At 37.1% G+C, this 16445-nt stretch overlaps 1 protein-coding gene across 5 annotated transcripts in view; it reads left to right on the forward strand.

Annotated features, from left to right (window-relative positions):
* DESI2 (desumoylating isopeptidase 2) overlaps positions 1-16445 on the forward strand; it is a 51343-nt gene that overhangs the window by 23239 nt on the left and 11659 nt on the right. For all 5 annotated transcript variants that reach the window (XM_037510311.2, XM_054694948.1, XM_037510313.2 and 2 more), the window contains exons 2-4: positions 4726-4798; positions 7353-7446; positions 10180-10321. In XM_037510311.2, coding sequence (XP_037366208.1) covers positions 4726-4798; positions 7353-7446; positions 10180-10321 — 309 coding nt within the window. The remainder of the gene's footprint in view (positions 1-4725; positions 4799-7352; positions 7447-10179; positions 10322-16445) is intronic.

A 16445-nucleotide genomic window follows, 5' to 3' on the forward strand; every position in this document is an offset into this window, starting at 1 on the left:
CTTTAAGTACTTTAACATCTATTTCCTAAGAAGACGTTCTCTACCTAACCATGCAACTGAAATTTTTCAACTGATACAGTATCTCATGAATAATCCATTTATTAATATTACCCCTAAGTGTCTGCTTTTCCTTTTTTAAAATCTAGAACCCAAAACTCCATCATTACATTTAGTTGTCATGTCTTTTGAATCTTTAAAGAAGATTTAAGACTTTCGTGTCCATTATTTTTTAAAAGACAAGGCCACTTTCCTTCTAGACTGTCCCAAAATCCAGATTTACCAAGTGTTCCCTTGTAGTTGCAAGTCTGTTTAGCGTATTTGATAAGAAAACTAACAAAGGAAAGGAATGTGTGGTTTTTCTATTTCATCATACCAGGGGGCACATAACAATCTATATATTTTAATTATTATTAATAAGACTTAGTTTAATCGTGGATAAGACTATTGGATAAGACAATATTCACCATATTTGTCCATTGTAAAGATATCTTTTCACCTTACAATTTAGAAAAATGAGAGATTGATACTTTGAGGACATGTGAACATAGTTCCCTGTAACCTTCTTTCAGTGGTTTTAGCATCCATGCTCCTTGTCCAGTGGGGGGTTATTGATGACCTTGCCTCTATTTTTATTGACTCGTCTTTTTCTGTAAAGAAGAGCTTTCCCTTCTTTCACTTATTTTTAAATTACTGTGAACTTGGGATTTTTTTAGTTATATGTTAACATGTGTTATATGTTACATGTTCAGTTAACATGTTATATGTTATAACATATTGTGGTTATTCTTTTTGATATTTGCATTTTCCCAAAGTTGCTTTTCAGCCAACTTCTAAATCACATTTTTATCTCTCCATCATTCTTTGCACACTTCTTACCTTGTACTTTTTCTGCCCCAACATGGAATCAACCTTTTCTCCAAGAAGTCTGTTCCTTTTAGTGGAGAAACCAAGATTGAGTAGCCTGGCTTATTGCTTAGGTAAAATACACTTTTTAAAATCATAAATTCATACATATTACCGCCGTGAAAATCCTTAGCTTTCGTCCTTTCATATTTATATCTCCCTTCACCCACATTTAACAGCTCTGGTTTTCCACCCCACACCACCCAACCTCACCCCCAGTATGTTTACTCATTTATTCTATCTATAGTACATACAAAATAATTTTAGAATTACTATACTTGTACCACTATGAACAATAAATCTTCTAAGTTTAGAATTTCTTTGCACTTCTTTTTGTCCTTGGAAGATATCCTATAAGGGCATATAGTCAAAGTACTATATTCAGAAGTTAACTTAAATTTTTTATTGTGGGTATGTTCTTAATTTGGTAAACAACTGCATTCATTCATTTTGTTTGAATTCAGTTTTAAGTTGTATTTTTTTCATCTTATAAATTTAACTTTGAATATATAAAACATTTACATAGCTCAAATATCAAAACTGTAGATACAGGGCCTCCCCTGGTGGCGCAGCGGTTGAGCACTGGGTTGCAGGGCTGCCCGCAGCCTGTGCAGCGCCGGTTCGATACCCAGCCACTGGCGAGGGTCCCACCAAAAAAAAAAAAAAAAAAAAAAACTGTGCATACAAGATAATTTCAGGAAATATCCCTTCTTTTCCATTTCACCCATCTTCGATAGGTAACCATTTGCTTTGGGAGTTGCTGTTTTATTTTCCATCTATTTCTTTTTTGCAAAAATATACACACTGACATTTTCATAAGACACAAACTTTTTCTGAAAAAGTCCAGATACAACAACACTGTCATTATAACATGGAAGCAGCCACAGATTATTTGTAAGTTAATAGGTATTACTATGTTCTTTTTTTTAAAATTTATTTATACATACAAGAACTGGGGTATAGGCCAGATGTGCGGGAGGGTGAGAGGATTCACCAGAGACAGAGCAGGGAACAGAACAGGCAGACAGACTGAAATACAGTGCTGTGGGGAGCAGTGGGTGAGACAGGAGAGGTCTGCCGCACCATGTGGATATCTCTGTGGCCGGCTGGGATCAAACCTGCACTGCAGAGGCTGCAGACTGCTTCACAACACTGCGCTTAACCGCCTGCACCACCAGGGAGGCCCATTGCTATGTTCTAATAAAACTTTATTTGCAAAGAGAGAAGATGGCCAGATTGGCCTGCAGACATAGTTTTTGGCTCCAGTTTAAGGGGTAGATTTAGATAAATACACTGCCATACAAAAATATATCATAATGTCCTAGGTAGATATTATTTGGTACCTTGCTTTTGTTTCCCTAACAAATGTATACTCAAATCCGTCCCTGTCAGTTGCTCAAGAGTATCCCCTTTCTGAGTACATAGCCTTCCAAATATTAACCTGTAAGTAAACTGGTTCTTACTAGTATTTTGTTAACACAAATTAATGATGTTGTACTTAAGGATGTTTTGTATATATGCAGTCTATTCTTTTATGGTAATGTAAAGATTCAAATAACTAAAACTTGCTCAGTGAAAAGAAAATAGCATTTTATTTTAAAATGAGATTTTTCTAATTATAAAAGTAGTGATACACATTAAAGTATTTCTTTATATTCTTTTACTCCCATCCCAGCCATGTCTATTCCCTTCTCTCAAACTCTTAACAGTTTGATCTATGTGATTTAAGTCTTCCTTCTTTTGTTGTATTTAATGGTGGGTTTGTTTTTATTTTTTCATATTATCATGTAAGCATACAGGACAAATTTATTTATTTTTACAAATATCTATTATGCTACAGATAATGTATCATGGCTTGGTCTTTTTACTTTAAGTGTCTTAGCTATCTTTTAATGTCCATGTGTATTGTTTACTCATTATTTTTAGTAGCTCATAATATGGATTTACCTTTATTTATTTAACTATTCCCCTACTGATATTTCGGTTGTTTTTAGTTTATAGACTTCAATTAATATCCTGGAACTTGTCTTTATAAATGGTTAAATATTTCTATAGAGTAGATTGCAAGAAGTGGGATAGTTAATTGTCACTGACTTATGCTTCAAAACTGTCTTCCTCACACCTTATCAACACCAAGTACTGGCTTTTTTTTAAATTTATTTACCAATCTGATGAATAAGAAAAGGAAAAGTAGCTTATTATTTTAATTAATATTTTTTCTGTTCATTAGTGAGATTGTTAGTTCATGTTTGTTAGCTACTAATTCTGATTGCTCACTTGTCTATAAAATTTTTTTTTAATGGAGCTTTTTGTACAGTATCCTTCATTGTCTGAACCTTCCCTTTCCAAATTCTGAAATTAAATAGATTTGGAAAAGGTTTTGAGGAATCCCTTGCTATATGTGCCATCAGTTCTCTCCTTCCAAAATCAAATTGACTCAGTACCTCCCCAGTGGTGCAGCAGTTGAGCGCTGGGCTTCGAAGCTGCCCACAGCCTCTGCAGCGCCAGTTCGATCCCCGGCCGGCTGGTGAGGGTCCCACATGGCGCGCAGACCTCTCCTGTCTTGCCCGCTGCTCCCCTCAGCAGTGTATTTCGTCAGTCAGACTGTTGTGCTCCCCGCTCTGGCTCTGGTGAATTCTCTCACTCTCCCATGCTTCTGACTGTACCCAGTGCTTGTATAGATAGATAAATAAATCTTTAAAAAAAAAAAAAACTTTAAAAAAGAAATCAAATTGACTCAGATAGAAAAGATGCCTCTCAATTTCCTTACTTGCCATTCAAAGCGTGGCTGTCCAAAATCAGAGACTAGATAGATTCAGATAGAGAGGTGACTTGTATCCTCATACAGTATAAAAGTGTTACACATTTTTATTCCCTGTATGTCATTTATCTTTTGATCTTGATGTCGTTTTACACAAGGAAAAGTTACAAATGTTTATGTTGAACATCTCTTATTTTCCTCTGAGTTCTAGGTTTTGCTTTTTCTTAGGTTGATTTTCCCATTGTAGAATCTTTTGATATCTGTCCTTTTTTTGTAGTACATGATTCTTGTATGTAGTACTAGATTCATGAAATGTATTTTTATACATAATTTTGTCAACAATTTTTAATAATTTATTACCCTTTATCATTAATTTTATGACAATGATACCATCATCATATGTGATATCTTATTTTAAATCACCAACAGGAGAACTTTTATGTCAGTTATTTCTCTGCTCTGACCAGGTTTATATTTTAAGGGCTTTGCTCTGAAGTTTTGATAATGTGCTAGTTGACAAATGGAGACATTTGTTTTGACCCAGGAATGCATTACACTTGAGACATGGCATACTCAAGGACCCAAAGATCAGACCAAATGAGTATTGATTGGTTTTTGGTTTTGTTTTTTTTTAAGATTTATTTATTTATTTATACAAGAACCGGGGTACAGGTCAGATGCACGGGAGGATGAGAGGATCCACCAGAGACACAGTGGGGAACAGAACAGACAGACTGATGAAATATACTGCTGAGGGGAGCAGCGGGCAAGACCGGAGAGGTCTGCAGTGCCATGTGGGACCCTCGCCGGCCAGACGGGATCGAACTCGTGCTGCAAAGGCTGCGAACGAACAGCTTCAAACCGCTGCGCTCAACCACTTGCGCCACCAGGGGAGGCCCCCAAATTAGTATTGTTAATGGAAGCTATAAGGAAAAGTACTAAGTAATGTGTTGGAAAGACCTAAATATCCAGTAAAGGATTTGGGGAGTAACTTCCTATACTATTATTGAGTCTTAAATGAACAGATATTCTGAAATTTTCTTTTTTTTTTTTTTTCTTAGTACTGGATGAATGAATACACCTCATCCATTGGAATTGGAGTTTTCCATTCAGGAATTGAAGTATATGGCAGAGGTATGTGTACACACAGTTTAAGTATACTTTCTGTAGATTTTTGCCTCGCAAAGGAGTTGCAAAATCAAAACTATAATTCTTCCCTTTTTCACAACTTCTGTACTTTTATTGCAGAAAATAGAAGAAGTGAATAGAAGGGAAAATAGACAAGTGAATGTTCATTTAGTTATCTTTTATTCTAATACTATGTCTTAAAAAATATTTTCCTTTTGAGGTTGTTGTACTATCACAGTTTTACTCTAATATTGTTGACATTCCTAAGAAACTTCTCACCTTGCAATGTAGTTTGATAAAACAACCAATTTGGTTGGGAAAGCGTTGGAGTGTTGAATAGAATCCTGTAGGCTTCTAAGGGAATTTTGGTACTAAATTCGTTTGTGTAGACTGCAACTGTAGTTATAAAGTCAAAAAATATCTCTGACCAAATCCTGCCTTTGATTACATCTAGAATTTTGCTCAAGAATGATTACCTTTGTCATCAACTTGGACCTCTTTGTTTTTTACTACCCTTTATTATGATTAACATTACATGGCAGTCAAATCAGTCAGCTGTTTTTCAATAGCTTTTTCCTTCCTTCTAATTCCCACTCCTGATGCAAGATAGTCTACTCATGATCAAGCTGTAATCTCTAATAGTCTTTGTAGAACAGATCATGTTGCCAGTTTTTTACCAGGGTTGTGATAAGTGATTCTGAATCATAAACTCAATCTAGCAGAAATGCCTTTATTTGCTTTACCTTGGCAGTCTTTGTGACCTCTTAGAACATGTTACTGCAGTTTACCTGGTTACCCCTAAAGACTGCATCCCAGCTTTAGCCCATACAAAGAAAAGGCTTGTTTACTTAAATGTGTATGATGGTTTATAATCTCCCTTTTTTATATTCTGTAGTAGCTGCTTGTAGATGCAGTGTAGGATATTAAATGTTAGCTATAAAGATTTGTTTAGCTGCATTTCACTTGAAAGAATGCATATACCAAATAATCCCCACCCCCAAAATAGGAGGCTCCTGCTGAAAATTTCAGTGGTTGGAATATTGCTCTGGGTGGAATCATAGTCTGTGGGTTGGTTCCCTTATTTGATATGGTGTTTGTCATAGTTGTGTGTGTAGTGCCACGCAAAATCAGTTTTTAAAGTGCCATCACGTTTTGAACCACATGTCCGTGCCCTCATGAGGTAGATAAGGGCATGTGGCATTTTCTCCATTTTTAAGATGCAGAACTGAAGTTCAAACCTGCTGAAAGTCATACAGCTCTAAATGAACAGAACTGGGATTTGAACCCAAGTATTCTTGTGTACCTAGTCCCTTGCTCTTTTATCTGCCTAGCCATTGCTTCCCTTCATAAAATGATTTAGGGATAATTAGAAACATAGATCAAAACATATCCAAGTTCAGTAAAATTGAGGCCAAATATATTCCTGAAAAGTGAACATTTCTTGACTAGCAGAATAAATGGGTCTATAACTTTCCTTACTCTAATGGAGACAGCTAAATTCCACATGTAATCTTTCCCTGTCCAACCTGATTATCTACAATGTTTTACAAGATTCTATCATTTAAAAAAATTCAAATGCATATCTCAAAATAGAGTGCTAAACACTTATCCACATCATTGCTTTTTCCCTGAAGCTCTGTATCAAAAGTAAAATAAACATAGTTTGTTCTGAGACCTTTTAAGTTTATATTTATTAGCTGTTATGTGATGAGATTAATTTGAACATTTGTTTGGAATTCTTTATACTAAGATTTGTCACTTAAATATCTAAGTATCTCATGTCAGAATTATAAGCAGAAATTTCTGTTCTTTACTGATTTGAACCTTTCTTCATTTTTGTTCTGAATGAGCGTTTGTATCTGATGAGCCTGAATATGTGTTCACTGTAGTACAAGTGGTTCCCTCCTAGCGAGAAGGTTTGTTGTGGAGAGAGAGAGAGACACACAGAGAGAAAGAGACAGAGAGAGAGAGAGAGAGAGAGAGAGAGAGAGAGAGAGAGTGTGTGTGTGTGTGTGTCTGTCTGTCTGTCTGCCTGTGAGTGGGTTGTATGTGTTAATTTGGTATCTTTTTCTTGAATGAGGGGAATTGAATTCAGTTTTTCACATTTGCTAATGTTTTCCTTTTACTTAAGATAAATCAAGAGTCCTCATTCTAGGAGCCCTGTAAACTTACTGTTAGGCAATTTTTTCCATAAAATTCAAGTTGGAAATTTGATCACTTTAATTTAGAAAGTAGCAAAGCTGTGAACTGACCCTGCTTATTCTGACGTAATAGATAGGCAGAGGAACTTTATTCACCTTTGAGTCATTAGTGATTCTCTTCTTGCCAATATAAGCAAAGTAAATATATAAGTCAGGGTTGCCTTTGAAGGTCCTTCATTATAAGAGTTAGGTCTTTTGTGTTAACCGTTCTATACAATAGCTAAATGAGATGTTTGTGAAAGTACTAATAAATTGCAAAATCTTTGGATTAAATCATTATTATCCTCATTTGTTAAAACTAAGCATTCTAGTTAAATTTTATGTGATAAATACTAAAATTTATTAGTTTTCTCTTTCAGAATTTGCTTATGGTGGCCATCCTTATCCCTTTTCTGGAATATTTGAAATTTCTCCAGGAAATGCTTCTGAACTAGGAGAAACATTTAAATTTAAGTAAGTACAGAGAAAATTTTTATTTCACTATCTTAAGTGCCAAAACTTATTTTTAGATTCATTCTGTAGATTAAAGCTTAGAATGTTAAAATATTTCTTTAACATTATTTTAGTTGCTGACTTTTTATTTTAAAATGAAATAGAAAGATAGAGATATTCCAGATAAGGTACCTGAAATAACCTAGTCTATTACTTTTATTTGGGATCCATCTAAGTTATTCTTTCTTCTTTAAAAATGTTTTTACTGGGCCTACCTAATGGCGAAAGGGGTTAAGACACAGCCTATGAAGCTATCCGTAGCTACTGCAGCATGAGTTCAATCCCCAGCCAGGAAGCTACCCATATGGCACAGCAGACCTTTCCTGACTTGCCCGCTGCTCCCCTCAGCAATGTATTTCAGTCGCTCTGTCTGTTCTGCTCACCACTCCGTCTCTGGTGAATCCTCTCACTACCCCACAAACACACACACACACCTCTAGCCTGTACCCCAGTTCTTGTATGCATAAATAAATAAATCTTTAAAAAAATAAAAATGTTTTTATTTATATAACTAAAAGACTGCTTTAGAAAATATTAATATCTACTGATATTGCTTCCCTATTTGGGGGAGGTGAACTTTTATGTGACCTACTTATTTTAAAATCTCTTCATTTTCCGTTGAAATAGACATTATTTATAAATGTGAAATAACTAAATAGTTATTAGCCAGGAAGCAGTTGTTAAGGTACATATATTTATGTATTAATAAACTTAAAATGTATGAATATGAGTGTATCTGGAGCCTTATGAGTAGTAAACAGCACTGAAAATCTGAATACTAATACTCAAATCTATTCCTTAATTAATGTTTGTGTTTTAAGTGATATATACAATCTTGGTTTCAAGAACATTAATCAAAACCATATTGAGATACCACCTTACACCAGTAAGAATGGCACATATCAAAAAAGAAGCAACAACAAATGTTGGTGAGGATGTGGTGAAAAAGGAACTCTCCTGCATTGTTGGTGGGAGTGCAAACTGGTCCAATCACTATGGAAAGCTGTCTGGAGGTTCCTCAGTCTACTAAAAATGGAGCTACCGTATGACCCAGCAATTCCACTCCATGGGATCTACCCAAAGGACACAAATACATTGATTCAAAAGACACCCTGTACCCCTGTGTTTATTGAAGCACTATTTACAATAGGCAAAACCTGGAAATAACCCAGATGCCCAAAAATAGATGACTGGATCAAGAAGATGTGGTATATATACACAGTGGAATATTATTCAGCAATCAAAAAAAAAGATAAACTCATGCCATTCGCAGCAACGTGGATGGAACTAGAAGGAATTATGCTCAGTGAAATAAGCCAGAAGGAAAAAGAAAAATAATGGATGGTTTCACTTATAGCAGGAATATAGAGGAACCAAATAAGACATCAGTGTAAAAAAATAATAACAGTACAAAACACAACAAAGCAAAAACAGACAATTATAAATCAGAGACATCCTGCAGGGGAGGAGGAGAGAGAGGGATCAGAGGGAGGGAGGGAGGAGCATAGGGGACTGAGGTGATGGTGCATGGGTGCATTGGTGAAGGAAACTCTATGGGAACTACACCTGAGGGTGCTGGGGGAAGCAAATATTGTTTAAAAATAAACAATGATGTAAAAAATTTTAAAAAAATTAAAAAAATTTTAAGAATACTCATAAAAAATAAAGAAATGTATGCACCTATAATAATTAACTTGCAAACTGAAAACTAGTGAAATGAGGTTATAACATTGAAATTCAGTATATGGCTACACATTTTTATCACTACTGAGTTCATGATTCTTTTAGCCTATCAATGATATGAAACATTTATACACTAGAGTATTGAATCTAGTTCTTAGGTCTATTACTAGATAAGAGTTATTCAAGTATTTTCCACTTTCTTGGATACCTCATTATGTGTCTGACAAAAATTACATTTCTATTGAATAATGTCGGTTGCCTGTCCAGAATGGGAGTTATTTTTCTTGGTTGTTGTTTTGTTTTTTACTGGATTGGGGTCATTTTTGTTTGTTTCATTAACTGGGTTTTTGTTTGTTTTATTTTTTTTTTTAACTTAGTTATTCGAAGTTCACCTCACTGTAGCACAGTAGCAGATAACTTAAAAGATTATTCCTAAGAAATTGGCCAGCCATTTGAAGTAACTGCTGATGCAATAGTTGTAAAAAAAAATAACTGATGCTACATTTTAATACAGTTTTTTAAAAAGATTTATTTATTTATGCATACAAGAGCTGAGGTATAGGCCAGAGGTGTAGGGAGTGAGAGGATTCACCAGAGACAGAGTGGGGAACAATACAGGCAGATTGACCGAAGTACACTGCTGAGGGGAGCAGTGGGTGAGTCAGGAGAGGTCTGCTGCGCCATATGGGTTGCTCCCTGGCCGCCTGGGGATCGAACTCATGCTGCAGATGCCGCAGACAACTTCATAGGTTGCATCTTAACCCCTTGCGCCACCAGAGAGGCCCTTAATATAATTTTTAACATATTATTTTATTAAGAAAATAACTTGGTTGTATTATTTTATAAATAGTGTACAGAAAAGTTGAAAGTATCTCATTTACCTTTTAGTTTTATTTCACTAGATTTACTTATAATATCACTGGAAATAAGTCTTTAAGCATGCTTTCTTAAATACCTTCAACTCACACAGCTTTCTTCTTTTTTACCTCTTTTTTCCTTTTGTTCTTTAAGAGAAGCTGTTGTTTTAGGGAGCACTGACTTCCTGGAAGATGACGTAGAAAAAATTGTGGAAGAATTGGGAAAAGAATACAAAGGCAATGCCTATCATTTGATGCATAAAAACTGCAATCACTTTTCTTCAGCTTTATCAGAGGTAAGTTACATTTTTATCCTAATAATTCTTGAAATAAATGACATTTACCAGTATAATTGCTGTCCAATTATATTTAATTGATTCGTTTTTCTTCTGATTTTTCATGTTTACAATACTGTTATTATATTTCTATATCTTGTATGAATGAACTTTCTAAAGTGGGTAACTGTAAACTTAGCACATTTTAAAATTATAATTCTATTCATGACTGCAGTAGGTAGAGTGAGTACAAATAATTGTCTTTTTTTTTATTCTAAATCATTTATAAAAGCCTGAAACTTGTACTTAAAAAAAAAATATGTAATGCCTCAGTGACTTCTGCTTCTTGCCCCTAACATTTCTCTTTTCCTAAAATTCAGTTGCCAATTTGAATTTTATCCTGACTCTTAATTATTAATAAGTAATTTATTTCTTCTATCTTGAAATTTTATTCTGCCAGTTTATAACATAGGCACTAATCACTAATTTGCATTCCCAGTTCTTTTTTTTTTTTTTTGTGGGACCCTCGCCAGTGGCCGTGGAACGAACCGGCACTGCAGAGGCTGCAGGTAGCTTCACAGCCTACATTCCCAGTTCTTGAATCCCAAGCAGAAGACAATGCTAGATAGAAATTGTTAAGGACTTTTAAAAAGGTAATGGAGAGAGGGCCTCCCTGGTGGCACAGGTGGTTGAGCACAGTGCTGGGAAGCTCTCCGCAGCCTCTGTAGTGCGGGTTCAATCCCAGCCAGCCCAGGAGATACCCACATGGCATAGCAGACCTCTCCTGTCTTGCCTGCTGCTCCCCTCAGCAGTGTATTTCAGTCAGCCTGCCTGTTCTGTTCCCCGCTCTGTCTCTGGTAAATCTTCTCACCCTCCCCCACATCTGGCCTGTGCCCTGGTTCTTGTATGTATAAATAAATAAATCTTTAAAAAAAAAGGAAATGGAGAGAAGAAATCAAAAGATTTTGTAAAATGAGATCTAGAGAATTAAATAGCACTTTAAACAGCTTCCCAACTTTCTGACTCTTAGCAGATGGTTGTACCAGTAGCCTCAAGTGCCACAGAAAGTGTGAAAGATGCAAAGGAAAACATGAGACACTATTTCAGGACTTCTTCTGCAGTGATGCTAGCTATCTGGACCTTTTAATTTGCCTCATGGCTCCCACAAAATAGCTTTAAAACAGGACTGTAGTGGACTACTGCTGAACTTCTCAAAGCATGTTTTGAGGACCAGCCGCATCAGTATTACATAAGAATTTGTGAGATACTCATCGTATTCCCCCCACTACAGATGCACGGAATCAGAATATGTAATTTAACATGATCCCCAGATAATTCAGGTGAACATCAAAATTGATGAAACACCCCCAGTGTGGTAGGTGCATTGATGCCATAGAGATGATCTCATCAATTTTCAAGAAAGAGGGTAGGTGGTTCTGAGCTTTCTTGACCCTGGATATTACATATGTAGGGAATGCATTCATCAGTCACACTACCTCAGCCTGGTCTAATCCTGAAACCATGTTACATTTGGGGGCCTGAAGTACAATTGTAGATGTCTCTGGAGCCATCTTTTAGGTCACAGTTTTCCTGGTATAAGTGCTGTTGTTAAAGAAAGTCAGATTCACAAGATAAGTGCCTTGGTACTTAACTTGGTAGCCAAGGCAACCTAGATTGTTAGTGACAGGATTAACACTAGAATTCTGGGTAGCTGTAGTGCCAACAGCAGGGCAGGTTCTCTATCCATTGGGACAGACAGGTAAAGGAGAGTCCTGGATTCCTCAGTAGTTTTTTCAGGCTTTAATGATCTTTCTATACCAGTTGTAGTGGAGCAAGCCCATAGGCTGGCAAGGCAGGGGGGCTAAGGGGAAGGGTGGGTCAGGGCAGGAAGCTGGTAGGCCTCCCAGTCCCTGGCAAATCTTTACTTTCTTTGGGCTCTCACTGGTCTCTTCCTCTCATAGTCATTCTGCTACAGCCATCTCTGTGTGACGCCACCCTTATAGCCTCAGCCTCTAGGCTCAGGTGTGCACACTCATGCATGCCCACAACATACTCTGTATCCACCATCAGGCATGTGTACTCCAAGGCCATGCTCCCAAGCGCCTCCTGCATTCAAGGCCACAAGTGGTAGCCACAGAGGCCAGCAGCTCAAAAGCCTGAGCATAACTTAACACTACGGTAGCAAAGGCTATAAAGAGCTATTGTAGTAAACCCCAGGTAATCAAAGCAGATAAATTTAATTTTGGGCACTCAAAATGATGTAAAAATATTTCAAATAAAATTTTAAAAAAAGCTCATTAAACTTTTGACAACATGGGCCTCCCCGGTGGCGCAGCGGTTGAGCGCTGGGTTGCGAAGCTGCCCGCGGCCTCTATGGCGCTGGTTCGATCCCCGGCTGCTCCCCGGCCACAGGAGGAGGGTCCCACATGGCGCGCAGACCTCTCCTGCCGCCCGCTGCTCCCCTCAGCAGTGTACTTCGGTCCTTCTGCCTGTTCTGCTCCCTGCTCTGGCTCTGGTGAATTCTCTCACCCTCCCGCACTTCTGACTGTACCCAGTGCATGTATAAACAAACAAACAAACAAACAAATAAATAAATAAACATGCCTCTATTTAAAAAAAAAAAAAAAACTTTTGACAACAAAACTTAGAAATGTGTGTTATACAACCAGTTGCAGATAGACAATATCATAGCAGATTATAGTTGATTATATATGTACTCTGTTCAACATTGAACTCTTCAATATATGTTCAACATTGTTCCAAAAATTCTAAAAACTATCATTACTGAACATCATAGTGTTTTCAGTTCAATTCTTCCTTTACAAAAAGGGTTAACAGACCACTGCGACCTATGTGCCAACACCAGCCTTCCACCTGTTATTGTACAGCCTGCAAGCTGAAGATGCTTCTTTTAAATAGTTGGGGAAAAGTCAAAAGGGGACTATACAGTGACATGTATAAATTTTGTTAAATTTAGATTGCAATATTCATAAAGTTTGATTGGAACACAGCCATACTTATTTGTACCCCTAACATCTTGACTGCTTTTAGGCTACAGAGGTAGAGTAGACAGAAACTATATACCCTGCAAAACTTAAAATATTTTACTGTTTCACACCTACAGATGAAGTTTGCCAACTTCATACTTTCTCCTCCTCTATGCACTAGATACAGTCAACTGTGATTCAGATTGACTTAAACAATAAGGAAACATCATATCTCATGGAAGAAGAAGTGAGAATAAGGCAGGCACATTTGGGTCAGTGTCTCAACAGTGTGTGTCATCAGCTGCCCCTGGCCTTCTCATCTCTCTGAACTGACAACCTTAGGTTAACTCTACCCTCAGACTAGCTCCCTTTATAATTTTTAGATGACTACAACCATTTTAGTCACCATATCTAGATTCAGCAACATCCAGAGGAAGAAGAAAACTGTCCTCTAGGTTTACTCAGGAATAATGAGACTTATTCTAGAACTTTCCACCTTCCCCAAAAACAGGTCATGTTTTATGACCAGAATTAAGTCAAATGCCCATTTCTAAACTAGTCACTAGCAAGAGGAATGGTATTACCACTAGTAAATGCCAGTGGTCTTAATATCTTTTATAAAGTAATCTTTTCAGTTAGTCCCATTTCAATTAATATTTTAAAATTAAAAACATACATAAAAATAGAAGAAATAATGAGTCACTATCATTTAGCTTCAAAAATTCTCAGTTCATGGCTAATCTTGTTTACTATGAAATTACTCCAAAATACCACTCCTAGATTATCTTCAAACAAATCTCAAATATTTCATTTCAACCTGTAACTGTTTTACTCTGTAACTCTTAAGATCAGAATTTTTTTACATAAATACTGTATGTTATCTCACCTGAAAAAAATACCATTCGTTTCCTTATATTATCCAAATATACAATGTTGAAATTTCTCTGGTTGCCGTAATTTTGTAACTGTTTGAATTAGAATCTCAATAAAGACCATAAGCTTAGTTTACCCTGAGGTACATTCCTCATAGGAGTGAAATGATAGATGCTTGATTCTTTTCTTTTACTTAACAATCTTCAAAGAAAAAGAATTGGTTCCACTGCTATGCAGAAAAAAGTTAACATATCAGGCCTCAGAAAGCTGTCCTTTTAAAGGCCTGTGTAGAAGGTTGGTCCTTGGCTGACATCTGGGAACCTGGGTTTCAGGAGTGTTCCCAGTATTCCTAGATTTGATAGAGTGGCTCACTGTGCCTGACCTTTGTTAAAGTAATTCTGTTTGTGCTAAACATCTGTTTTCCTTCTGAGAATCTGAATTTTGGTGCACCCTAGGCACAGGGTGCCTGCATGACCAACCCCCAACAAAACCCTTGGGCACTGAGTCTATAGTGAGCTTCCCTGCTTGACAGCATTTCACACAAGCATTGTCACACTCATTACTGGGGAAAGTCAAGCAAGTGCTCTGAATCCACTAGAAGAGGACCCTTGAAAGTTTGTTTCTGGTTTCCTCTGGTCTTTGCCTATGTGTCTTTTCCCTTTGCAGATTTTGTTACCTTTTGCTATAAGTCATAGTCACAGCTGTACCTGTGTTGAATCCTGTGAGTCCTAGCAAATCATCAAACCTGGGTTTCATAGACCTCTGGTATACTTGTGAGAAGTGGGATTTGCTAGAAATGGGATTTGTTGACTAAAATATGACAGTCAACTGTTTTCACAAAAAAAAAAAGAATGAAGGGGTGGGCAAACCTTTGGTGCCTCAGGTGACTGTGGAGTCATCTATGATATGAGGAGAGTTTATTTGTTATCTTTTGTGAGAGGTTAAAGTTCCCTATGGAATTAGAAAATGTTCAGTTGAATTCCAGGGGACTGACTTAATGGTTCCCCTTGTTATTTTGGTGAAGGAGAAAAAGTGCAGCTAAAGTGATACCTTTGGTTTTTGCTCTCCTCGAGGTGGGAAGAGGAAGGGCCCAAAAATTCCCAGAGCTGAGCTTGGGATAAAATAAAGCATTTCTATTACTCTCTCCTCTAAGTAGGAGGAAAAATGATTAAGTCAGTTCCCAGAGCTGGAGCAAAGAAATAAGAGGGGCATCTTGTAGGAAATCACATCAGCCTTCCTTTAGCCTAGTTCTTGCTATTTAGAGGACACTACCACCACCACCACCACCACCACCACCACCCCTCCACCCCACCCCCATTCCAGCTATGATCTTCCAAGAGCTGTAATGTGAAACCTGTAAATCATAGATTTACTGCTTGGAGCTTGAGAAAATCTGCAATGAGGAAAGAAATAGGTCGGTTTTTAATAGTTTTGTATTTTGTGGTGGTTATTCCTAGGATATATGCTAGAAATCAATATAAAATGTTTTATGCTTGTAACCTCACAAGTGATACAGGGATCATCTTAATCAGAGAACATTGCAAAGAAAAATGCTAGTGTGACTCAGCTTCCTTGTTCTTTGCTGCCATAGGGGTGGATAAAAATTAAATTACCAAAAGTCAGTCTCCATAACTGGTGATTTTTAAGGTTTTTGAAAACAGTGTTTAGTTGCTGATGAGTTTTCATAAAATTGGATATCTGATCTATAGAGACTGATGATTTTCCAGACTTATGTAAATATTTTTAAGTAGATCTTTCTAGAGCTTTAGGAAAGCCTCACTTGACACTTGAACTCAGAAGGATTACCCCCCCACCCCCCAACCCCCGCCCCAGCCTTTCGGCATCTCACCTTTACTGCTTCAAAAGAAAAACCCCTGACTGTTTTTTAACTCCTGAATTCAAGAGCCAGTTAACAGTTTCCTCAACTTGACTTTCAGACTAAAACCTGACATTGTCTGTTGCACACTGGGCTAAATGAAAAGCAGGTATAGGCTCAGGGAACTGGACGCCTACATGGGGACCACTGCCGATGTAGAACACCTATCAGTGAGGCCCTGACTGTAAAGACATCATGGCTGTTGACTAAAGCATCTGGTTTGCTTGCAAGTGTCCCCAGGCACGGGCCTCTTGCCTGATGGAACCATCTGACATTGAACATCAGCTCTGTGTTCCTTATATAGAAACTGTTTCATTCCTAACCAAGATGGAGAGAAACACATCACCAAGACAGTGACCGCTTCCCTCTACTCCGGACACATATGATACTCTTCACTTCTCAGTGATGT

The sequence above is a fragment of the Talpa occidentalis genome, unplaced genomic scaffold (genome assembly GCF_014898055.3).
Source record: "Talpa occidentalis isolate TD23 unplaced genomic scaffold, MPIMG_talOcc4v2.1 talOcc4.14, whole genome shotgun sequence".
NCBI lineage: Eukaryota > Metazoa > Chordata > Mammalia > Eulipotyphla > Talpidae > Talpa > Talpa occidentalis.